Below are 25,517 nucleotides of genomic sequence, written 5' to 3'. Positions count from 1 at the left end.
TTTATTTATATGAAAAACATTGAGCTATTTACAGTGAACAAAGCCAAAAAAAAAAAAAACAAACAAAAAAAACAGACTACTCTGGTTGAATGATGAGTCCAAGATTATTAGTGGACAGCATCACTAAACAGTCAATATTACAGTTTTGTAGACTGTTGTATATACAAAAACAACCACCATTACAGAAGCCCTGAACCGCTAGGTGAATTTTTTTTTTATTTATTTTTTTCTCCAAGTGACTTCCTGAGCCTATTTCCTACTCTTATGGGGTTTTCTCAGCAATTTTTGTCCTCTGAAAAAATAAATAAATAAAATAATCTGGTTGAATAATAAGTCCATGATTATAAGTGTAAAGTGACTGTCTCACTAAACAGTAAATTTTACTGGTTAAATCACAGTTTTGTAGTCTGTTGTTTACAATCACAACCACCAGTTACAGAAGCCCTAAACCACAAAGTACATTTTTTTTTTTTTTTGTCTTAGCACCTTCCTGAGCCCATTCCATACTTTTAGGGGGGGTTTCTCCGCAATTTTTTTTCCTCTGAAAAAAATTATAATAATCAGGTTGAATCCAAGATGGATATTGGAGAGTGCATGTCACTAAACAGTCAATTTTACAGTTAAGTCACACTTTTGTAGTCTTTTGTTTAGAATCACAACCACCAGTTACAGAGGCCCTGAACCGCAAGGTAGTATTTTTTTTTTTAAATTGCCTAGTGCCTTCCTGAGCCCATTTCCTATTTTTATGGGGATTTCTCTGCTATATGTTTTCCTCTGATTTTTTTTTTTTTTTTAATAATCAGGTTGAATAATGAGTCCAAGATTGATAGTGGACAGTGACTGTGTCAATAAACAGTTTGCTCCTACATTTTGTTCCTCTGAAAAACAAAACAATACAACCTAATCTGGTTGAATGATGAGTCCAAGATTATTAGTGGACAGTGACTGTGTCACTAAACAGTCAATATTACTGTTTAAATCACAGTTTTATAGTATGTTGTATACAATCACAAACACCATTAAGGAAGCCCTGAACCACAAGGTGAATTTTATTTATTTTTTTGTCTTAGTGCCTTCCTGAGCCCATTTCCTACTTTTATAGGGGGTTCTCTGCAATTTTCTTTCCTCAGAAATAAAAAATAAAAATAATAATAACAATAATCTGGTTGAATGATGAGTCCAAGATTATTAGTGGACAGTGACTGTGTCACTAAACAGTCAATTTTACTGTTTAAATCACAGTTTTGTAGTCTGTTTTATACAATCACAACCACCAGTTACAGAAGCCCTGAACAGCAAGATAAAATTTGTTTTTGTCTTTGTGCCTTTCTGAGCCCATTTCCTAATTTAATGGAATTTTCTCTGCGATTTTTTTCCTCTGCAAAAAAAAAAAAGAAAAAAAAAATGTATGTATGGTATGGTTGTTGTATGGATGAATAGGTGAGGGATGGATGGAGGGATAGATGAACCTCATGTTCATCATGTATAGCATGATGTGGTCAGATGGATGGATGAATGATGTAATGGGCAGATAGCCAGATAGCCAGATATATGAATGGATAGATTTCCTAATTTTGTTTCTCTGCTGCATGATGAGCCTGCAGAAAGAGAAATTATATTGTAATTTCAGATAATTTAATTAATGGAGATATATATATATATATATACGTTATTTTAAAAAAAACCCGTTATTTTACTTGATAAGCTTGATAACATTGAACATTTCCTTATGGTTCAACACGCATCTTCAAACAACATAGAATGGCAGTGGCAGCCAGCATGCCCTTATCCACTTTCATTCATTTCTAGCTTGTTTTATTCATGTTCTGGGGCTATTGAAGTTTCGTGGTTAGATGGATTGATCAGACGTCTGCATTTTTTCACTTTTCTGGGTGCAAATGGCAAAATGGCATGTTTACCTATTTAAATGAATATCAGATTTTAAAACTACATTGCATTAGAGTCCTTACCAGGAATAGACTGTAAGGTCTGTTGTTGTTGTTTATGCTTGAGGATATGACAATTACTATTGGCTGTTGTCATTGCATAATTAATGAGGTACATCTGTGCATGTTTTGGGGACTGTTTGGGGGTGTTATTAATTAACATTTAAAAGTTATTGGGAGTTACATTTATGTTTTAAGTTCCGTTTAATATTAATTATGTCGTTTTATGTTTACGGGTGAGATTAGTGTTCCTTTGAGTTAGGTGTGATACTGTTTGATTTAATGACAGTTGACAAAGATTTTCAGAGCTCTGAAGTCAAGTAATTGAAAAGAATCAGTAAACGATTCTATTTCGAAGCACTCATACCGTACTCGCTCTTGACACCTGCTGGTGAAATCACTTGTCTTGACCAGTGTGATGCATGCTTAGAAGCATAGGATTGAAGCAAACTGTTTGTTAAGGTTTCAACGCTTTATGAAGCGTGTTTCTTAAGCGCCAATCACTTGTTAAAGTTGACCTATTGATTGCTTGAGGGAGACATCAGTCTGATCATAATTTTCTATCAAGAATAGGAAAGCAATGACTCAAAGCAGCTATGCTTTTCTACTATTTCCCACGCTTTACTGCTATTAATGTGTGCGCCAGAAGTGTGCATATTTTTATGTCATTCGAAGTTCCGTTGATGTGTAGGGTAAAAGTGTGTGCGTATCCCAAACACGCAGCAAATTCAATGGGAGATGACATATTGCATTTCATATTTACATATGTTTTCACCATTTTACCTCTAAATAAAACATTTTTTAAAGTGTGAACATCCCATACCCTAAGTTTCTCCAGTAATCCTCCCTTCCCAAAGCCTCCAAAAGCACGCAGCATTTTAGGAGTGGGAGGTTTGGTTCCAAACAGTGCCAGTCCTTTCTTCTTTTCTCCATCATCTTGGACAGCAGCTTTACCTTTGGCCTTCATCAGCTTCCTGATGAACCGACAATGAATAGTCCCTTATTTTAGTCATTGTGTTTCAAATCTGTCATTGATGAAACAGCACATGTTGCATATTTATGTATCAGTGTGGTGCTCAAGTCCACTTTAACTCACCGTCCCTTCTTAGCCAGCACTTTCTGGGACTCAGGGTAGTGGACCAAGATGTCATTCAGATCTTTCTTGTCCAGCACAAACAGATTGGCGAATCCATGAGCAGCTACATTTGCAGTTCTTCTATTGCCTCCATCTTTTGCTGACTGTAAGAGACTGATAAAATCAGACATTTTAGTTTCAGAAACGGAATATTTGCAGCTTTTTAAAGTCGAAATGAAATCTAAGCTGACTATTTACTTTCTTAATGCATGCTCCTGGTCTAATTGTGCATGATTCACTGTTGCATGTTATTTCAAGGATGAAAAAGTTTGTCTTGCTAATTGTTTATGAAAATCAATTAACTTGCTCTGACTCTGAAACAACTTATCACTCTATCACTGACTTCACTTATCACTCTAATTTTCGACCTCACTTCTAAAACCAGCTGGCTTCACTCTGGTATGCAACACCCACTTTTTACAATCCAACCAATTCACGATGGATAAAATCAAGTCCCACAGAAGTTTCCCTCTAAAATATCTGATTAAGGAAGTATATGACTACTGCCCATTTGCACACTGTATAATTCTTGCTCTTTTTTGCACACTGGACAATGGCCCTGTTTACTGAAGCTCACACACTACATGTCCATTACACCTTACTGTTTATACCTCAATGACATTGCACTATTGCTATTTTTCTTCTATTGCACTTGCATTTTACTATTAAATATTTGTACTACATTGCACTTCTGGTTAGATGCTAACTGTATTTCATTGGCCCTGTACCTGTTCCTTGCACAATCACAATAAAGCTGAATCTAAATCTGAATCTAAAATGGGTTGCATTTTCCATTTCACATTGACTTTAATCATAAAAACAGATGACTACCTGATCTCTCCGAACACACAGCCTGCTTTCAGTGTCACAAACACAATCTTATTGTCCGGTCCACCGATGACCTGCACCTCTCCTGCCTTAATAACGTACATTTCTCTCCCAATGTCACCCTGCATGGAATGATAAGAGAAGTTTTTTTCTGTGAAGCTGAATCACAATGTTCAATCTACAAGCTATGGTAAATATCAGGGGGTGTGGAGGAATTTATGATTGTAGCTATTCTGATTTATGATATCTGATATTCTCACCTTCTTACACACAAAGTCTCCTGGCAGGTACACAATGGATTTCAGGCGTAGTAACATATCCACGAGCATCTGGTTGTCGCAACCCTAGAGATATCAATTTTACAATTAAAATGAACTTTTTTATTAAATTACTATTATTATTATTTTTATTATAGAGGAAAGTGTAGAAACAATGGGGGGGGGGGGGGCAAACAGGATAGGGATGTGTCCTAAACCGGGTTTGATCGCAACTACGCTAACTACTAAGCCGCAGCATAATTAGATTTTTCAATCACACTATACCTGAGAAAAAAAAAAATCCAGGCAAATCTAGATGGGGCTAGCCCCCATTTATCATAGTTTTTTTTAGACATTTATAACTCTTACTTTGAATAGGTCGATCTTTTGGAAAGTGGCGAGGTTGATGTCCACAGCGATGGCAGTTCTCATGACCAGAGGCATCTTGTCTAACAACTCTGACTCATCTGTGGAGACATTATTAAAGATTTCTTAAGGTGATTCAAATACGATTTCCATCTACACAGAGGTCATCTTAAAGGGATAGTTCTCTCATCATTTACTCACCCACATGCCATGCCAGATGTGTATGACTTTCTTTCTTTTGCTGAACACAAACAAACATTTGTAGCAGAATATTTCAGCTCTGTAGGTCCATACAATGTGAGTGAATGGTGACCAGAATTTTGAGGGTCCAAAAAGCATATAAAGGCAGCATAAAAGTAATCCATATGACTCCAGTGGCTAAATCCATATCTTCAGAAGAGTGACGTGCACAGACCTTAGCAGGGACAGTAATTATAAATACTTAACTCAATTTCTTTGCTTTTGAGTATTTAACCATTTTCTTGTGTGTGTGTATATATATATATATATATATATATATATATATATACACACACACACACTGTACATAATGTTGTCCATTTTTCCTTTATCACAAATAATAGCCTATTCTGTTATATTTCTCACAAAAAGCACCATGGTAATACACTTGTTTATTTATTTATTTTCAGACATGGTCTGTGATAACCCAGTGTTTTTGACATGTGTCATATGGCCATGGCATTTTTCAAAGTACCTTGGAGTACCATGACAGTATCATGAAATATGAACATGATCAATCATTCTGTACCATGGCATTACCCTGGTAACGTGGTGCACGGTGCGAAGGGGCGGTGAGAAAGTGCGAGCACGAGGACTCGAGGAGATCGACTGTGCTCCGCGAATGCTACAGGGTCCTTGAATAACGTATAACATGCGAGTAAGGGCAGCCGGTGTTTCTGGTGCCCCCCTAGGGTATGATGTGTCCCCTAGGCAGACTGCGTAATATGCATATAGGGAGTACTGTGGTAGCCTAATGGTATTTTTCCGAAAGTAAGTAGTCTAATGGCTTATTAGTTTCAACAAAACCAAACTGGCTTTGGCTGAACCAGACAGCTTCTTCATTTTATGTCAATATTCTATAAAAGACGAATTTAATTTATATCACTGAAAGTGATGCGACCGCTCCCATTATAATGAATAAATCTGTCTACACTAGTGGTACGCAATGTCGGAAATGAGGTAGCAATCGAGTATTATTCTTTTGATGAACTTACAGCACAATACATGGAGTGGACTTTTTATCTGACCTGTTACTTGTCTGAGATAACAGCACTTCAATGCTATGGGGCAAATTCAAAACTGCATTTTTTGCTTCCTTGAAGGGCACTCCTGCGGGAGGGGATGCCACTCGAAAGCTCGTTCAAAACGAAAGTGAGAAAATGAATCTTTTCTTGGAAGGCCCTTCCACAAGACTGTTAGCAAAGGGTACATTCATACAGTAATGCCATGTTTCCTTCAGAGAACTCACTTCAAGGGCTCTGCAGTTCGGAGTGAGTATAGGGCATAGGGAGGATCACTTACGACTGGAATCCGCACCCGATCACGCGCTCTTATAGGCACCTCCGCTTAATTTTGTTTAATACGCCCGCAATTTACAAAGAAATCTCATAATAACATATTATTACTGTTATTTTGAGATTATGATGCTATTTAAAAAATGAATGTTACATTTATATAACACTTTTCTCACACTACACTCAAAGCACTGTACACAGTGAACAGGGGACTCTCCTCAACCACCACCAGTACACTCACCACACATTGGTGGAGAGGAGCTGGTGGAATTGGCTTAATACAGCCAATTAATGGATGGGGATTATTAGGAGGCCATGATTGAGAAGGGCCAATGACACCCCTACTCTTTTCAAGAAGTGTCCTGGGATTTTTAATGAACACAGAGAGTCAAGACATCAGTTTATCATCTCACCCAAAGGACAATGCCTTTTTACAGTATAGTGTCCCCATCACTATACTGGGGCATTAAGACCTACACAGTCCACAGGGTGAGCACCTCCTGCTGGACTCCCTAATACCTCTTCCAGCAGCAAACTTAGTTTTCCAGGAGGTCTCCCATCCAGGTACTGACCAGGCTCAGCCCTGCTTAGCTTCAGTAGGCAACCAGTCTTGAGCTACAGGATGACATGGCTGCTGGCTTATGGCTTAAATAACTTTTCTTATGGTGTTTCGCATTCTTCCTTCATTTCGCCAACTTCTGAAAGGAGGAGAATTTATGGTAAAAATAACATAAATATTGATCTGTTTCTTACCCACACCATATCATTTCGGAAGACATGGATTTAACCACTGGAGTCATGGATGACGTTTTTGCTGCCTCTATGTGCTTTTTGGACTTCAAAGTTCTTTCCACCATTTACTTGCATTGTAAGGACCTACAGAACTGAGATATTATTCTAAAAAGAAGCAGAAGAAAGAAAGTCATACACATCTGGGGTGGCATGAGGTTGAGTAAATGGTGAGAGAATTTTCATTTTTGGGTGAACTATCCCTTTAACTTACTCTTGTAAAAATATCCTTAAGGAATGCAGCTGGAATCTCCTAATTAAACTTTTCTAAAATAATAATAATAATAATAATAATAACAGGTTAAACCAGCCTAAAATAGTTTAGTTTATTTTGGTCTTTGCACACTTAGTCTCCCAGCCTAAAAAAGTAACAAGATCAGTCTCGGAGTCCAGCTAAGACTAGCAAACCATCTTAGGCTTCTTTAAGATGTTTGCCAGGAGGAAGAAAATAGTACCCTCTAAGAATCCATACTGAATGACCTGAACATTTTTTTTCCCCTCTATTATTTTTGATCAGAATTTCAAAAATTGAATCTTAAGAGGATTAATTAGATTTGATTTCAAACTCTGATAGATATTCCATTTGGCATTCCTTTAGGAAAGAGCACATCTGTATAGATACAAATTACTGTATCATTTCTTTAATTATTGCTTGAATTCATTATAATTTTGTTTGGTATAAACTATGGGAAAACATTCAGTAACAAGCTCCATTAATTAAAGGATTTGTAAAGTGGACCACGCCACATTAGATGTCAGATGGACACAGCTACTCTGGTAAGCAAGTTCTTACCCAGCATGCCCTGAGAGTCCCAGGTGTAGTTGTACCAGGTGCGCACTCTATTCTGCACCAGTTTGGGGATGGTGTAGGTGTTCATATATGCCACACAAGCATCCATAGATGCACGAAAGTAGGTCTGACCTGCCGTGGCTGCACCAATTACATCTCTCATCTGTAATTAAACAGAGAACTAGGTCAAGTGTTCCACAGGTAACAACTTCCAATGGTGTAAAGTAATTATTATTCAGCATCATGTGTTTTGTGATTTTCTTTCACCTGTCCAATCAAACTGGAGAAGACAAAGACTCCTGTGAAGAAGTTCACCAGCTGGAAGATGATCTCGAAGAGCGTCTGGGGCTCAGGTAGACCTCCAATAGTGATCAGTGTACGAGTGGCAAAATAATAACAGCGGAGATACCTTTGCAAAAAACACATTTGTATATAACAAGCCCTTTTGATATTTAATCATGTGCAGGATATGAATTATAGAATTAAATTTTCACTAGTGGATATGGTGATTCTAGATATGAGTTATTACATTTGCTCTAGTAAAATGTTAATTTTTTACATATAAAATGGCATGAATGCTCTTGATATCAAAAATGGAATTTCAACTAGTAAAATATATAATTTTTGATATCTGTAACTGCATTTTCACTATTCGAATTTCACAATGATCTGTCATTCACTCCTGTTCAAAAAGTATATTAATAATAACTTTGTTACTAGTTAAAATTCCAATTTCACAAATCATCGATGTACTTATCGATTTTTTAAATCAATAATTGCATTGTTACAAGTGAAAATGTCCATTCCTGATATCAACAACTGAATTACAACAAGTAAAAATGCTCATTTTTGAAATCTATAAATGTATATTAAAATATCAATATATTGAAAAGTAATCTTTACAAGGCTTTTTTCCCTTGTTACAGTTATACTATACATCTCTGAAATTAACATTGCCACTATTGAAAATCAAACTCCAGATATCAAAAATGTAAATTTTTACTAGTTGTAATTCAATTGTTAATATCAGGAATTTATGTAAGAAATTAATTATTTGTATTGCATTTTGAACAGGCACTCACCGGCCACTTAATTGGGTACACCTGTACATCTACTTATTCATGCGATTATCTAATCAGCCAATTGAATGGGAGCAGTGTAATGTATAAAATCATTCAGATACGGGTCAGGAGCTTCAGTTCATGTTCACATCAACCATCAGAATGGGGAAAAAATATGATCTCAGTGATTTAGACCGTGGCATGATTGTTGGTGCCAGATGGGCTGGTTTGAGTATTTCTGTAACTGCTGTTCTTCTGGGATTTTCACGCGCAACAAAAAACATCCAGCGAGCGGCAGTTCTGTAGGCGAAAATGGCTTGTTAATGACAGAGGTCAGAGGAGAATGGCACACAAATAAACATGTGTTACAACAGTGCTATGCAGAAAAGCATTTCTGAACACATACAGTAACACGTTGAACATTGAGGTGGATGGGCTACAGCAGCAGAAGACCCCTCCGGGTACCACTACTGTCAGCTTAGAACAGGAAACTGAGACTGCAGTGGGCACAGGCACCCCAAAACTGAACAGTACATCGCCTGGTCTGACAAATCTGGATTTCTGCTGAGGTACACAAATGGTAGGCTCACTGCAGCCTCAGTTTTCTGTTCTTGGCTGACAGAAGTGAAACCCAACGTGGACTTCTGCTGTTGTAGCACATCCGCCTCAAGGTTCGTCGTGTTGTGCATTCTGAGATGCTATTCTGCTCACTACAATTGTACTGAGTGGTTATCTGAGTTACTGTTGCCTTTCTGTCAGCTCGAACCAGTCTGCTCATTCTCCGATGACCTCTCTCATCAACAAGGCATTTTCATCCACAGAACTGGATATTTTTTGTTTTTCGCACCTTTCTCTTTACACTCTAGAGACTGTTGTGTGTGAAAATCCCAGGAGATCATCAGTTACAGAAATACTCAAACCAGCCCGTCTGGCACCAACAAATATGCCACTGCCGAAATCACTGAGATCACATCTTTTCCCCATTCTGATGGTTGATGTGAACATTAACTGAAGCTCATGACCCATATCTGCATGATTTTATACATTACACTGCTGCCACACGATTGGCTGATTAGATAATCGCATGAATAAGTAGATGTACAGGTGTACCTAATAAAGTGGCAGGTGATTGTATATATATATATATATATATATATATATATATATATATATATATATATATATATATATATATATATATATATATGCATTATTTTTGAAATAATAACAATGAGCTCTTACACGTTTCCTTTTCCATCGTACAGTCAGGCACTTCCACTATTTGTGTAACAAATGTTAACAGAAACTGTACACTTTTTCAACGCAAATCTCCTGAAACTAAGAAACGAGCTCTTACGCGTTTCCTTTTCCATCGTACGTCCATTTAGTGCTGCCCAGCCCCTCATATTCTGATGCTATGTAATACAGGCAGGAGTTGATATGCAGACAGAAGAGGAGATATCCAGTGGTGCGGCCAACTCTGAAAAATATATACCAAAAATTTTGAAAATCCCAGTTAACTCAATATAGACAATAAAAAAAAGGCCTGTAATATAATTTTGGGATGACTTACTACGATGCATCTGGAAATGAATATACTGCATTATCACTGATGTAGAAATAAAATTCAAGTAAGAATAAACATAATTTATTGTATCTTATCGAATCAAATGTAACCATTCTTTTGAGGTCTTGTGTTGTACATATAAGAATCCTGCCAAAGTTGGTTTGATCTTGTAAATTCTCCAATAAATTGCTTGTCCTGGACATATTCTCAGCCAGTTGGATCAAGAGCCTCTCCTGGATACTTCTACTACATATACAGACTATGAAAAAGTTAAATGCAACATCAGTTGCTGAGGATAAGTCTTTTGAAGTGACATTTTTGCCAGATATCACAAGAAAATTAAGCTCAAAATAAAGGACTTTGAAAATAATTTTTTCCCCTTGTGAGGGAATTATCAGCATAAAAATACTAGCAAGCGTAGTACACAATAACCTATATAAAATAACGTATTTTCCCATAAATGTATTCTTAATATTAATATATCCCCAAACATATTTAAAATATACATCGGGCCATCTAAAATCAGTTAACAGCCTAACATGCTTAATAGCACATACATGTTTGGCATGTTTGGGCTAACCGTCATCTTATGTGAATTATTTTATTTTAATTATTTAATAATTATTTAATAATTTTATTTTAATTATTTGTTTTAATTACAGATCTACTTCTCAGTGAAAACCCATCAGCATTAAATCTGTATTATTATTGAATCATACCTAACAATAATTCAGTGAAGACTTTTTACCTTGATATAGTATTTCCTGGATTAATCATGCATGCATATGTAGTAATCATATATAGTTTCCAAAAAAGTAATTAAGCATGTCACAGAAGGCTACATCCACAACGTGCATTTATTGGCAAAGAAATGTGTAATGCAGCAGTTTTCTTCAAGATCAAAGCACATGCTTATCATGTTCTACTAAAAAGAGAGAATCCTCATTGGTGGACAACAGGAAGTGGTGTGATTCCGAAAATGTACTGTGATAAACCCTTTAGTCTTTGGTTTCATGAAAAATTTATTGGAATGAAATTAACCGGCTATTAACCGGTTACCAGCATTTAAAAAAACGTTTTCACTCCTGTTTTCGGTTACGTTCTGCAAAAAATTAATCCGTTTTCAGTTTTTGCTTTTGATCCTTGAACCAGTTTTAGTCCCTCATATTAAGTGTTGTTTTCAGAGAAATCTATAATATTTGGTGTGATTTTTGTCAATTTATTTTTTACTTGTTTTAAGAAAAACAAAAGATTTAAAATCTTATGTTGGTATGTGTCTAAAATATATTTATCTTGTTTTAAATATTTTTTACTAGAAAACACAAAAATACTGATTTCGATTTTTTTTAGCCAGTTTTCTACTATATTGCAGGCTTTGCAGCACTTCTCAGGTTACTCTTTCATGTAAAATGAATGGCTTGTGTTGCCTTCCTCATTTGTAAGTCACTGTATAAAAGTGTATGTTACATTAATGAATGTAAATTTAAATGTAAATTTTCATATGATACTCCGTGCTTGGTTTTTTTACCTTATTTGTGAAAAGTGTAAGCACTTGAAATATATAAACAAATTAGTTAAGTTTATCATAAGTCAGAGATCCGGACCGCTTATTGGATCCCTCCAGTGTGCAAACCATTTCTCATAAATTCATGTATAATTGTAAACATAGCATTTTAACCCCATTCAGTTTACATTGCAGATGCAACACATCAGTAAAAAATATTCCTGACAAAAGTAAGATTTAAACAAATGGTTTAAATTAGATTTACTTCAATATGCTTACGTATAAAATTAGTTCAATTAATGCCAAAGCAAATGTATTGTTTCGCAATTTACCAAACTGTAACAGTTTTTAAAGTTATTACTCCTCATTCATTTTAATTAAATGCTTGGCATGTATTCATTCATAATAATTCATAATAGATTAGGCTCCTAATTCAGTTTTATGGAAATGTGTCATTGAATCAAAATGTATATCTTAAAATATATTTTTGAGTGTAGGCCATGAGGTGTCGTGTCAATCTAGTCCAGTAAATCCAAAATCTAATCAGCTTGTTGATTCTCTTGCACAGCTGACCGACAACTAAACGCATGCTAATTGTGACTCGTGCCGAAGTCACACAGACTTTGCATTCAATTCACTCCCATTCATACACATGTGCAATCAGAAACAAGCTGTGCGATTACTCCAGCACTAATGCCCACAAACCACAAACCAATATACAAGCATCCTGATATTTACTTTAACAGTCCTATTTATTTAAAACAAAACCAAATGTAATTCAGTCAAAAAGTCTGTGTTGCAATACATAGACCTGTCTGCTTAGCACATGAGGAATTAAATAATCAATAGTTATGTATTCTCTTTAAATAATGATTAGAATAGGTCTGTGTACAGAAGATATACAGTACATTCTCAACCAAAAGTAAAAAAAGGCCCATATGTAAATTAAACCCTGGCAAACCATTAAAAACCAAAGTACACCAGTAAAAGGGCAGAAATGCTTTAAACAGGCCAAGACCTTAATGTTTTTAGCTAGCCAAATTTACTCAGGAAACATTTCAAACAAATAAGTACGTAACCACTGTTAAACGAATACTAGCAAAATATTTATTTCTACAATTAAACGCATTCAACTAATATGCTGACTATGAGCAATACGTAAAAAACATTATATAAATCTTAAAGCAATGGATTTGTATTGATTAATTTATCTATGCTGTACTTGCATTCAAATAAATTGTGTTTTTGTGTGTGTGTGTGTGTGTGTGTGTGTGTGGAATTGAAGGGAAGACTGAACATGACATGTAACATTATCCACCATCTCATGTCAAGTGTTATATGTAATGTAAAATATTTGTATTAAGCTTTTTTATGCCATTTTGTAACAGAAGAAGTTGAGTTTCTTCTCACAGTCTTCAGGTTTCCAAACCTTCTGTTCTCTATCCACAGCTCCACAGTGCAGATTTATAGCAGGACACTGGTGCTCTTCACCCGCAGACCAGACATTATACTTAAGATCCTCTCCACTGACCCAGAACTAATGACCAGCCAAAAAGCGGAGACCAGTCCACACACACAATCTGTCTGGGTTGTCGTGATGGTATTTTTCACCATTTTCATGATCTTATGAGAGCTTACACTGACCAGATCAGAGTTGATTTGTCTGCAGTGTTCCAGGGCCTCTTCCCATGTCTTTTTCTCCTGCACCAGAATCAGCTGAAAGTCCTCCATGCAAAAAAACGGTCTAGAATTTGAGCAAACATTATCGTGCAGTTTAAAACTGTTTATTTACACAAACACAGTTGTCATTTACACCATTGTCCGGTTGCAAAGTGTCCCAGTTGGGAGATGTTTCCATATCACCTCCAGACCAAATCCAAAAGTGAACAATATTGCTTTGACTGTTTTTCTTAAGTCCAACCCAGTAACACTGATCACTGCCTGCTGGATAAGAGAAATGTTTTGCCTCTTCATCATTGTTGATGGTGGAAAGGATCAAATTGACAGTAGCCTTCATTTCTACACAGATCTTCAGCCTTTGTTTGAGCTCAATGAAAATGTTTTGGCACCTCTCAAATGTTTCTTTTTTAAAGACGCAGATAAAAAGTGGAAAGGCATTGTCCAATCAGATGGTCAGGCTCTTCCACTATTTGTGTAACAAATGTTAACAGAAACTGTACACTTTTTCAATGCAAATCTCCTGAAACTACGAAAACAGGCAGTCCACTAAGTAAATTAGGCATGCAGACCCACATCCAAAATTGTATTGTGCTATAAACAGTATTTAGAATAAAGAATGGCCTCTCCTACTTACAGTAATAGCTTAAGTTTAGGCAGTCTTAAAACCAACAACTGAGCCAGTATGCGATTGCAATTTTTTCTTGAATTCATAGTCGCCTCTTAGATAATAATGAATACTAACAGAATATTAATGTGAATAATATCTGCCTGATTGTGATACATTATTGAATTCATTATACCTTCGTTGTCAGACAATGGTCAGATTGATCTTATAAAATGATATTTTTTGTGTTTTTGTATCTTATCTTTTGCCTAGTGAGGAGTGTAAGTGATACTGCAAGCTTTTCCATAAATTGGAGTATAAAAAAAATTCAGTAATGAGTATTATGAAAATTACAGTAACACTTTACAAAAAGGTTATTTGTTAACATGAAATAACAACGTAAAATACTTTTCCAGTACTTATTGATCTTGGTTAATGGTAATTTCAACATAATACATTTTTAAAATTATAAGTGGTTTGTTAACATAAGTTATTGCATTATGAGCATAAACTAACAATAAATAATTTTATTAATTATTTACCAAGATTAATCAAGATTATCATTACCAATCACTAACCAATTTTGTTTAAAATATTGTTCATTGTTAATTTTTTTAATCTAATGCCTTTAATAATGTTAATAATTAGAACCTTGTTGTAAATTGTTATTTTTATTTTTACCCTCTGAGGTGTTGCGTGTACAGTTTTTTTTTGTTTTTGTATGTAAATATGTAGATACAACTTTTCCGCACGTACTTGATCCAAAAACCATCACACTTGCTATTTAACCTACAAAACCCTTTGATAAAAAAAAAAAAAAAAAAAAAAAAAATGTATTCACTGTTACTGTGAATACAGTAAATAAATCTCCGCACACTGGATACAATTATTTTCTTACTAATTATTCTTCATCTGTTGTCCTTTTAAAAAAATACTTGAGAAGCAAAATTACAAGACAATAAGTCACAGGTATTCAGTTTTGTAGGAAAAATAAACCCGCTTCCCAATTAAATTAAGTTTATTTCTCTAACCATTTTGACAAAAAAAAAAAAAAAAGATTTTTCTGAAAACAAAATGTAACATCTTTTTCCATTTTGTATATTAAGTTAATATATCTTGCTTTAAAGATATCTCAATATTTATTTATTTTTGTAGAAAACACAAAAATACTGTTTTAGAAAATTATTTTTTACAAAAAAAATTTTTTTGTTTTTGTTTTTTTTGCAGTGGTTTTTTTATATTTATTACAGGCTTTGCAGCATTTCTCAGGTTACTTTTTCAGTTAAATGAATTGCTTGTGTTGCTTTCCTCATTTGTAAGTCACTTTGGATAAAAGTGTATGTTACATGAATGAATGTAAATTTTCATGTGATACTCTGAGTTTGACTGAGTTTTTTGTAAAGAGTTAAAGCACTAGAACTATATGAAATTAATTAGTTTAGGTCACCATCCGGACTGCAAACCATTTCTCATAAATTAATATACAATTGTAAACATATAGTTTTTCCAGAAAGCAGAGGCAACACAGAGGACATGATAACATGACATATCAATCCAGTCTAATAAATTGCATAAAATCAGTTTACTTACTCTGCAGCTTGCTGATGTCTCATGCACAGCTGACAGAAAACTGAACGCATGCTAATGGTTATGACTTTGACAATGGTACTTTAAGGTTTGATGCAACATTTCTTGATGCAGCATCATAAAAAATCGTCTAATGCTGCAGCAGTTGGTGTGGTATTTTATTCAGTTTAGTCAGTTTGGCATTCTAGGGTTTAACCGCACCATTAAACCCTAGCAACCACATAGCAATGCACTTCGAACAGTTTAGAAAACACATAGTGACTCCCTGGCAACCAGCCACAACACCTAGCATCATGCTGGAGGGTTTTGCACAGGCAAGAAACTATTCAAACCATATACCTTTTCTGGTATATTTCTCAGTTGTTTTGAGGTATAATGCATTTAAAGGTACATTTTTCAGACATACCTCCAGATATAAGCCTTGGCCATTACGCTTTCCAGGCGATCGCTGAACTCAAAAAATGATTGGTACTGAAATGCAAGAGGGAATATTCATATTATTCAGAGCTCAAATACACATGCTGTGTAACCAATAACAACTACACAGGTGATGTGAAGAAACTGTACAAAATCCATATTGAAGATGTTTACTGGAGTGGAGGTGGTACTGACCCGAATAAATCGGTTAATTCTGAAGACTGAATTAAATCCAAAGTGAAAACACAGCAAGTCAAATGGTATAATACTTATCAGGTCAGCCTGTTCAGAACAAGAGAAGTAGAAATATCACATAGTCAAAGTACTGACACAAAACAAACAACTTATAAAATATCATTCATTATTTTCCTCAAAATTCTACAAACAATACCCCATAATGACAAACTTCAAACAAACTTCTTTCACATTGTCATTATGGGGTATTGTTTGTAGAATTTTGAGGAAAATAATGAATTTAATCCATTTTGGAATAAGGCTGTAACATAACAAAATGTGGAAAAAGTGAAGCGCTGTGAATACTTTCCGGATGCGCTGTATATCGGTGTGTATATCTAAATTTTACCCACCTGAAACCTGGTAGATTCTCTGTACTTCTGTTTTGCCAGTACTCTGTCCTTCTGTGTAAGGAATTTTTAGAATTTCTTAGGCATTTCTCATAGTGGGAATTTCAATGATGAGCTTCCTTGTTTCTATAAAATTATCTAAGTGTTGACTTACTATTATGTCTCCTGCTTTCACAAACTGCAAGCGTGGTTGAAAGATGGTAATGTCTACAATGTTCACTACATCTGCCAGGACATCAAGAAAGATCCAGACAGGAATCGTCAGAGGTGTGTGGTATGGAAAACACAAACGTGCCGTGGCAAACCAAATGTTGTAGTTAAAAGCAACAGTGACGACACTAAGCCATTTGATATATCGACGATCTGATGGTAGAATAGAGACAAAACAGGGATAAATACAATGTTAAGGCAATTTCCTCTGGCAATGCCACATTTAAAGTGACATCAAGCCTTAATTTCTCATAATGTCCCACCTGTGAACGGATCGATAGTTGTACCTAAGTATGTGTCCATCTTGTCTTCTAGAGGTTGGAGCAGTATGTCTATGCATGTGCAATTGATTTTGGGGCACATGGCCTCCGCCGCCTCTTTCTCTGCTTTCACCTTCTCAGCTTTCAGCTTTTCTTCCTTCTCCTTCCTTTCTTTTTCCTCCTTTTCTTTCTTTGCAGCAGCTTTCTTAGCATCCTCCTCTTTTTTCTTCTGTTCAGCCTCTTCTCGTTTTATTCTCTGCTCTTCCTGCTTTCTGATCCAATCTTGCTTTCGATAAACGGGTGCTGGACATCAACAGACCAAAGTTCAGTAGGGTACAAAAATGAATCCACATCAAATAAAGTAACAATAATGTCAAGAGGAAAGACGGACGGTGTGACGAGGAGGAGGGCATGGCCAGGCTGTGATGGAGCATGGCCGGTGCTGAATAAGCTGATCAGCGGGAGAGCAAGATAAGGGGCAGCCAGAGATGCCATTTCGAGAGAGAGAGAGAGAGAGAGACACATGTGGCCGCGTTGCAAGCATGTCTGTGTCCTTATGTTTTATGTTGTTTTAAGTTCATTTATATCATTAAAGTTTATGTTTACTGTTCAACCGGTTCCCACCTCCTCCTTGCCCATCCTTATCTGTTACAGATGGCTTGGATGGGTTGATGGATGGATGATGGAAGGATGGATGGACAGACCAATGGATAGATGGATGGATGGATGGATTGATGATGGATGGAAAGATGGATGAATGGATGGATAGATGGATGTTTGGAGGATGAATGATTGTTTGGATGGATCGATGGACAGATGGATGGACAGATGGGTTGGTGGACAGATGGATGGATGGATGGATGGATGGATGGACGGACAGACAGATGGATGGACATATGGATGGACATATGGATAGATGGTCTAGATAGTTGATCAGCATCTGGATCTGGTTTCGACCTGGGAAGACCATCTTGTACCAACTAAACCTGGCTTTTCCAGCAGGGTGGACAAGTCTAATGGTCAGTTAATTATTACAAATAAATTAATGAATCATTTCAGACACTTTACAAACTGTTGAGAAGAACCTGCTTGATAAAATTATCTTAAGTTTCTGTCAAACAGCAACATTTTGAGGGACTCAGGAAGGTAGGGTGATATTTATACTCACTGACAGGAGGGCTGCGCTCTGGGGATGATGCATAGGGGTCTATGATTTTGTCCTTATAAAGCTCTGCTCTATCCCGTAATCTCTTCACAATTTCTCGCAGATGGTTGTCGGTATATTGGTTTATGACAATGGGTTGAGGGGGTGGGGATGCACTGTCCTCACTACATGAAAATGACAAAAATTTAATTATAGGATTAGAATACTCAAATCTGATTAGGGTAAGCCACAGAAAACTTACAAATAAAGTCTCGTTAATATCTCAATTGTTTCTCCCAATCACCAATTAAACCTGCATCAAAGCACATCCAACCAGAACGTGTAAGTCCTAATACTGACTATATACTGTATGTCTATAATGCCAATTCTTTTATATCATACACACTATTTGGAGTGTTTGTTCTCAATGTTGATGGTGTCTATCTTGATTATAACTCAGCTGATTCAAAATAAGCAATACTAAATTTAGCACAAATTGTATAGGGCTGTTGTCCAAACCGCATAGTAATGCCAAGACATTTCCTGAGTATCTTTCTTTACAATAGATACATAAGTTCATAGAAAACGTATTAGCATAATATTAGCATTAGCATTCTTTGCATAGTTCATTTAAATCAATATGATGTTGACTACCACATTAACAACAAGGAAAAGCTCCTGTTTTCATGTGACGACGTTCCAATGATCTTCTTAAGTGGTAAATACGGCAGATCCCATAATCTTCTTTCAGCTACTTTTGGAGTCGCACATGTTGCAAAGCATTGTTTGGAAGTTGACAACAAAGATCTGCTCTATAACATCCAATAGTGACATGACATAGCAGAAAAGTTGCGATCGAGATACAAGAACTCATTGAACCAAAACAACAGAACAAATATTGATTTTTCACTGGCCGATTTGATCTCTGTGGTGCCTTGATCCCGCCACATGATACAACAATATAAAAGGTAATTCTGACTGAAATTTTTTGCAATTGTGAAATATAATGTCGCAATTGTGAATTTACATCTTGCAATTCCGACTTTATTTCTCATAATTATGAAATATAAACTCATACAATTGCAACGTTATAGCTCGCAATTCTCAGAAATAAAGTAGAAATCGTGAAATATATAGTCACAATTGCAAGGTTTCACAGACTTTATCTTGCAAGTTATAAATATCTCTGTGAGTCATAGTCACAATTGTGAGATAAAAGTCAGAATTACCTCTTTTACAGAGGTGTAGTCAAGACAAGACCCTCCAAGACCCAGACCCAAACCAATACCAGACCCCTTAAGATCCAGACCCAGACTAGACCCCTCGAGACCCAGATCAAGACCAAGACTAGACCCTTCAAGACCCAGATCCAGACCAACACCTATCCCCAAGACCAAGACCTGTCAGTCCAAGGACCAGGCAGTACATTTTAATGAACCAATGTGCTGAATTTATATTTGACGAATCTTAGCCACAGTAGAGGTCTGCATGGCATTGATCTGATTTTCACTGCATGTACACCCATTCCTTTTATTCCCCACCACCTCACCCCTCAGGTTTCACAAAGCTGTTTATTATTCTATCGTAATAAAAGTAAGATAAAGTGTCACATTTGGCTCTTTATTGCAGGCATAAGTTTTAAAAAGAAGAACAAAATCCTAAAGAAATGCTAACAGATTGTTAATTAAATACTAAAATTTCAGTTTATCCAATAGGATCTTAATTTATTCTTAACGAATACTTATCTGATTCCTTTAGGACTGGTTCAAAATTATGAAATATTCTTCAAGATTTTTTGCATCATAAATTAACACTTAAAACACAGGTGGCTGCTTCACATGTTAACATTAAATGCCAAATTCATCTTTGCTAATCAAAGTTAAACCAAGAGATGGAAACTTAATTGAAAACTACTAACACTGACCATCTTTGAATTCATCCCTCGTGAATTTTTAGTAAAAAAAAGTTTTAAATATTGATCTATTTCTGACTATTTTTCTTCAGACGACATTAATTAATCCACTGGAGTCGTATGGATTACTTTTATGATGGCTAACTTTGCTTTTTGGAGCTTAAAAAATTTGGCACCCATTCACTTGCATTTTATGGACCTATAGAGCTTAAATATTCTTCCAAAAATCTTTGTTTGTGTTCTGCTTAAGAGAGACAGTCATACACATCTGGGATGGCATGAGGGTGAGTAAATTATGAGAGAATTTTCATTTTTGGGTGGACTATTCCTTTAAGTCACCAGCGCAGAAGATATCTGCTCAGCGCGCGCTCACAGACTGAGTTCTGCTGCTGCACTCTCGCAAATTATCTCATTATATACAACAAGGTGTAGAAATGATGCAAATAAGAAATTTATTGTGCAGTGTAGACAGCTTCATTGATCATAACAGGAGTTGTGAAGTTGATCGTTTAGTCACTGTCTTTATTTACTGATGCATAGAACAGCAATGAACTAATTAAGGAACACAATTCTCAGCTTGTTTGGGATGTGTAGCTACATAAATAATACGGAATGCAATACATTTATATTAATCAATATTAATAATAGTGATTACAATATCCAGGGAAATAATCTTCAATTATGATTTTAGTCATAATCGTGCAGCCCTACTCCCGCCAGCACCTCATAAGAATACCGGATACTCTCGCTTACAACTCCCGCAACGTAACAAGCTTATTGGGTCCCGCGGCTACCGCGGGTAAAGTCATGGCCTCTACATGCCAGATATAACCATACATCACTAATGATTGCTTTATGTTGTTAGACCATAGTTGTTGCACTTACAATTACTTCTCAGTAATGGTGAAGATGCCACGCCAACTAGTGGTTGAAATACTTATCACATTTAGTGCACTGGTAATACACTGAGGTCTTGACTAAGACCATAAGCCGAGACCCAGATCCAGACCAAGACAGTATTTATATGGTCTCAAGACGTCTTGAGACAAAGACCACAAGATCAAGACCCCAACCTCTGCTCTTTTCTTTTTTTATTCAGTGGCAGGATCCAGCTTCCACATATCTCTGACTCTACAGCCATATAGTTAGATCATTGAACTTGGCCTGATCATCATTTATCCTGAACTCTTACCCCTTTGCAGTTTCTGCTCCATGATTTGCTGGATCCGCTGGTTTGGCCTCTGGTTTAGGGAGCTCTTGGGCGGGAGTAGGAGCTACAGCAGGGGCTGGAGCTGGTTCTGAAGATGCACAGAGATGTTTTTGTTAGATACAGTAGATTTGATAACTTTTTTTTATATCTGCCTTATTTAATTTCAGTTTCTAGACATACAGTAACTTACACTGAAATACAGAAACATAAATGGTAATCTAACAAACATTTATGTGACGCATCTCTGATTATCAAGAAAGAGCATACAGTTATGTATATGCGTACTCATTCAAATTGTTTTATTAGATTTTCCTTTACTATCTTCTTTTTCTTAATTGATCGCAGTCATAACATTTTCATGAAGGCAAAAAAGCACTGAAGGAAATAATAATAAAAAAAGCTTAAATGAAACTGGCCTCATCTACTTTGAGAGCTGGATTATGTCACAAACACATGTACAGCTCTGTAGATCAGTGGACAAAGCCGACACTTGTGGCTTACACTTTTGACCCCATTACTACTGGACATATAGACCCAACATATCACACCTCTGCAGTCAGTACAGCTTTACCGAGAGTCATGAGTCTCCAGGGCTGGGGATGGAAATTGCTTCTTCCATCTGGCACGTTTTTTTAAAAGTGCCTTTGTTGAATTATAAGGATACATCATTATCAGGCCTGTCTGAAAATAAGGCTGGCTGTTTTCAGCATTGTGCATGTTGCCTTTCTTGGTTTTCCATTATGCTAAAGGAAAGTAGCATTTGTGTGTAAAGGGCTACCTTGTGCCCTGGTTCTCAGTGTTTTAATTAATTAGGATTTACAGTATATCTAGTGAATTCAGGTACAGCAAAACTCACAGTAAGGCTTGTGCTGTTACACCTAACCTTGCACTGATGTTTATTAATTTTGTATCTATAACTCTAGCAACATGGTGCATCATCTTTTGAATATGCATTGTGAATAGGAAGTCAGGTTAAAGTTCTTTCAGAAGACTCACCAGCAGACTTTTCCTCCTCCTTTTTCTCATATTTTCTTACTTCATCTTTCTTTTCATCAGATTTTTCCTCCTGTAAACACAGATACATTTTTTTTTTTTTTTACCAGTCTGTTATTTTCATAACATCACATTTAAACTTTAGGTCAACAGCAGATAAATGTCACCTCCATATAGAATGTGATATAACATGAAAATGTATCTTATGAAAGCAGTTCATTGGTTAGTACTGTTTCATTAAATCACAAAATGTTAGAATACATCTGTCAGCAATATCACACCTACTGTCGATTACATTAAATTACTGAGATTTGCTAAAGCAAATGATCATATATAAAGCCATTGTGTACTATTACTGAGACTTCCGAAGCCGGAAATTGAAATGACGATTTTATATGTAAAATATAAAAGTACATCAAATGTATATACAGCCTGACAAAAAAATAACCATGATAAACATAGTTCCCACCAATATAATGTACTGTATCATATTGACTACAGTTAATGTTACCAGAATAAAAATACTGAAACTTGATATTAACTACCACTGTCAAATAATAAATAAATACTTTAAAGGCTCGCTATCTTTTCAGCGAAAAAAACAACGACATATTTTTAAATAACCAATATGGTATAACAATATTGTTATTGTTGTTGTGGTGTAACAAGTATGTTGAGTGGGAAATAGGGCTGCATGATTATGACAAAAATCAGAATTGTTGATTATTTCCCTTGATAATGTAATTTCAATTAATACAATTTACATTAAAATACTTATTTGGAGTCGGTCAACTACATGCCATATTCTTTATGTTGGCTACACATCCAGAACAAGCTGAGAACTGTGTTCCTGAATGACTTTATTGCTGTTTTATCCATCAGTAAATGAAGACTAGTTACCTAAATGGTCAACTTTACATTGGCTCTCTCAGAAGCATAAAAAACAAAGCTGTTATTCATATTTTGAATAAATCATACAGAGAAGCGAGCAATGGACATGTCTATGATTGGTTAAAATGATAAGTCACTGCAAAAACATATGTTAAATAGATTAATGAAATGGAAAATTTTGGCGTGTGTTGCTGAAGCCAGGTGGTATTACCTTTGCAGGTGGGTCAGGTGCTGGGGTCAAAGCTGAGGCAGGTGCTGGTGGTCCAGGGCTCTGAGCAGCTGCTGCTGCATTTCTGGGCCAAAAAAGTGTTTTCAGGGTGCTGATCATGGCTACTGGCTGCACTGGCTACAAAGGGCACGAGATTCCATCCAGATTTATCCCTCAGCCAACTGTCACTGATGTCTAAACTCCGACCTGCTTCAATTAATTCTTAGAGCCCTATTAATTCCCTCCAAGAAACAGCCCTTTTCCGATGGCTCATTACAGCTCACACTGACCTATCACAGGCCCTCGTACCTGCAGTGAACCAGTCACAATGCTTTCACTACAAAAGGACATTTCTGTTTCTAACAAAAACTAAAAGAAAACTTATTAATTTACTATAATAATAATAATAATTTAATATTAATTTATTTGTACATTATATTACACATATTTTTAATAAAAGTTGGAATAACTAAAACTAAACTAAAATGGACTCCAAAACAACTCTACAACAAAACCAAACTAAAATGAAAATGGTGACAAATAATTTTTAGTTTTGATACACAGTACATCATACAAATTGGAATCCTTTATAAATCTTCCTTCATTAAACATTAAAATTCCACTATACGCCATTAAACATATTGAAATGATATCAGTGAAGGAATTAACTTTGTTAGCCCTTAACTAATTATACAATAAAAGCTATACAAACTGATCTGAATCTAGAAAAAAAAAAAGAAAAAAAAGAAAAAAACTAAACCAAAACTAACAATCATTAAGTGAAAACTGACATAAAAATACATTTGAAGAACAAATTGAAAATAAAATAGAAATAAAAGCTAAATTCAAAATTCAAAACTATAATAACTCTGACAAACAGTGATTTTTCATTGATATGGAAGATTTTTGGTTTGTCTTGGCTAATAACAGATTACTCAATGTTCAAAGTGTGCCAGATAGCATTTTAATAGTGCAGTCAGGTTAGAGGCAGTCATGGGCTATTCTCGACAGCTGTTCTATTCCTGCTCTGTTTTTACTGTATATTTGTGTTCACATTTAGAAAGATCACTTAGTTAATTAAATCTCTCAATGTCCCTGCCAGGCTAAAGAGATTAACTGAGATCCCACGGCATATTCACTAAACCGCCAATCCTCGGCTAACTGAGAGCAAACTGTACAAGCCCTCTGTATTCGCAAGCAGTGCTCGAATTGGGGGGGTGGGGGGCTGCTGGGATCCGGGACCCCCCCATAAGGCATTAGGGACCCCCCATAAGAAGTAAAAAAAAAGACTTGGGGGGCCAAAGATACTTATATTTTAGTAAAAATAATAATGACAAATCTGATTAAATTCATAAAGTGGATACGGTAAATTTCGTGAATTAATTATTTACAATAATTTACACTACCGGTCAAAAGTTTTGAAACACTCATTCTTTATTATCATTTTTATTAATTTTTTTACATTTAGAATAATAATAAAGTCATCAGAAATATGGAATAACATAAATGGAACTATGGGAATTATGTTGTGACTAAACAAAACTGTGTTATATTTTAGCATCTTCAAAGTAGTCACCCTTTGCCTAGAATTTGCAGACATGTAATCTTGACAATTATATTTTTGTCTAGAAAACTAATTTCAAACATTTAAACATACGCCTTCAGATCAAAAGATTTTTAAGATCATGAGAAACATTTCAGTCAAGTGTTTCAAAACCTTTGACCGGTAGTGTATATTAAGTTTGTTTATAGGCTAGTTGTCATGTCTAACCCACATCTAAAGACCGCTAAGCGCATGACATCGTTGACATGACTGCTTGCTTGGCGCCGCTCCGGTGAATCTAACTTTAGCTAAAAAATGGAGAACAATAAACCTCCACTCGCAGTCGGGAAGAGACAGCTTCTTACTAACATTTTTGAGGGGTAATTTTCTCTCTCTCTCTATATATCTTTCTACTATATCTATCCACTCCATGTCAGGGCTTTTGTATTCCTTGTATAAATTGGAGACATTAAGACTTACTCATTTTTCATTATTA

At 35.7% G+C, this 25,517-nt stretch overlaps 1 protein-coding gene across 1 annotated transcript; it reads right to left on the bottom strand.

Annotated features, from left to right (window-relative positions):
• Window positions 1-38: 38 nt before the first annotated feature.
• cngb3.1 (cyclic nucleotide gated channel subunit beta 3, tandem duplicate 1) lies at window positions 39-23,604 on the bottom strand. Its single transcript, XM_051682362.1, has 18 exons — window positions 23,482-23,604; window positions 22,383-22,452; window positions 21,369-21,474; window positions 18,289-18,449; window positions 17,124-17,423; window positions 16,805-17,013; window positions 16,654-16,704; window positions 16,262-16,348; window positions 16,056-16,120; window positions 10,065-10,187; window positions 7,914-8,055; window positions 7,650-7,809; window positions 4,536-4,633; window positions 4,170-4,253; window positions 3,913-4,031; window positions 3,043-3,195; window positions 2,770-2,920; window positions 39-1,598 (listed from the first exon to the last, which is right to left on the bottom strand). Exons 1-18 carry the CDS (start codon window positions 23,596-23,598, stop codon window positions 1,569-1,571), a joined length of 2,226 nt encoding a protein of 741 aa, XP_051538322.1. The 5' UTR covers window positions 23,599-23,604; the 3' UTR covers window positions 39-1,568.
• Window positions 23,605-25,517: the final 1,913 nt, after the last annotated feature.

This window comes from Myxocyprinus asiaticus, chromosome 41, assembly GCF_019703515.2.
Source record: "Myxocyprinus asiaticus isolate MX2 ecotype Aquarium Trade chromosome 41, UBuf_Myxa_2, whole genome shotgun sequence".
NCBI classification, from domain to species: Eukaryota; Metazoa; Chordata; class Actinopteri; order Cypriniformes; family Catostomidae; genus Myxocyprinus; species Myxocyprinus asiaticus.
Note: the sequence above shows the minus strand (reverse complement) of the source record. Positions and strands in the feature narration are given on the sequence as shown.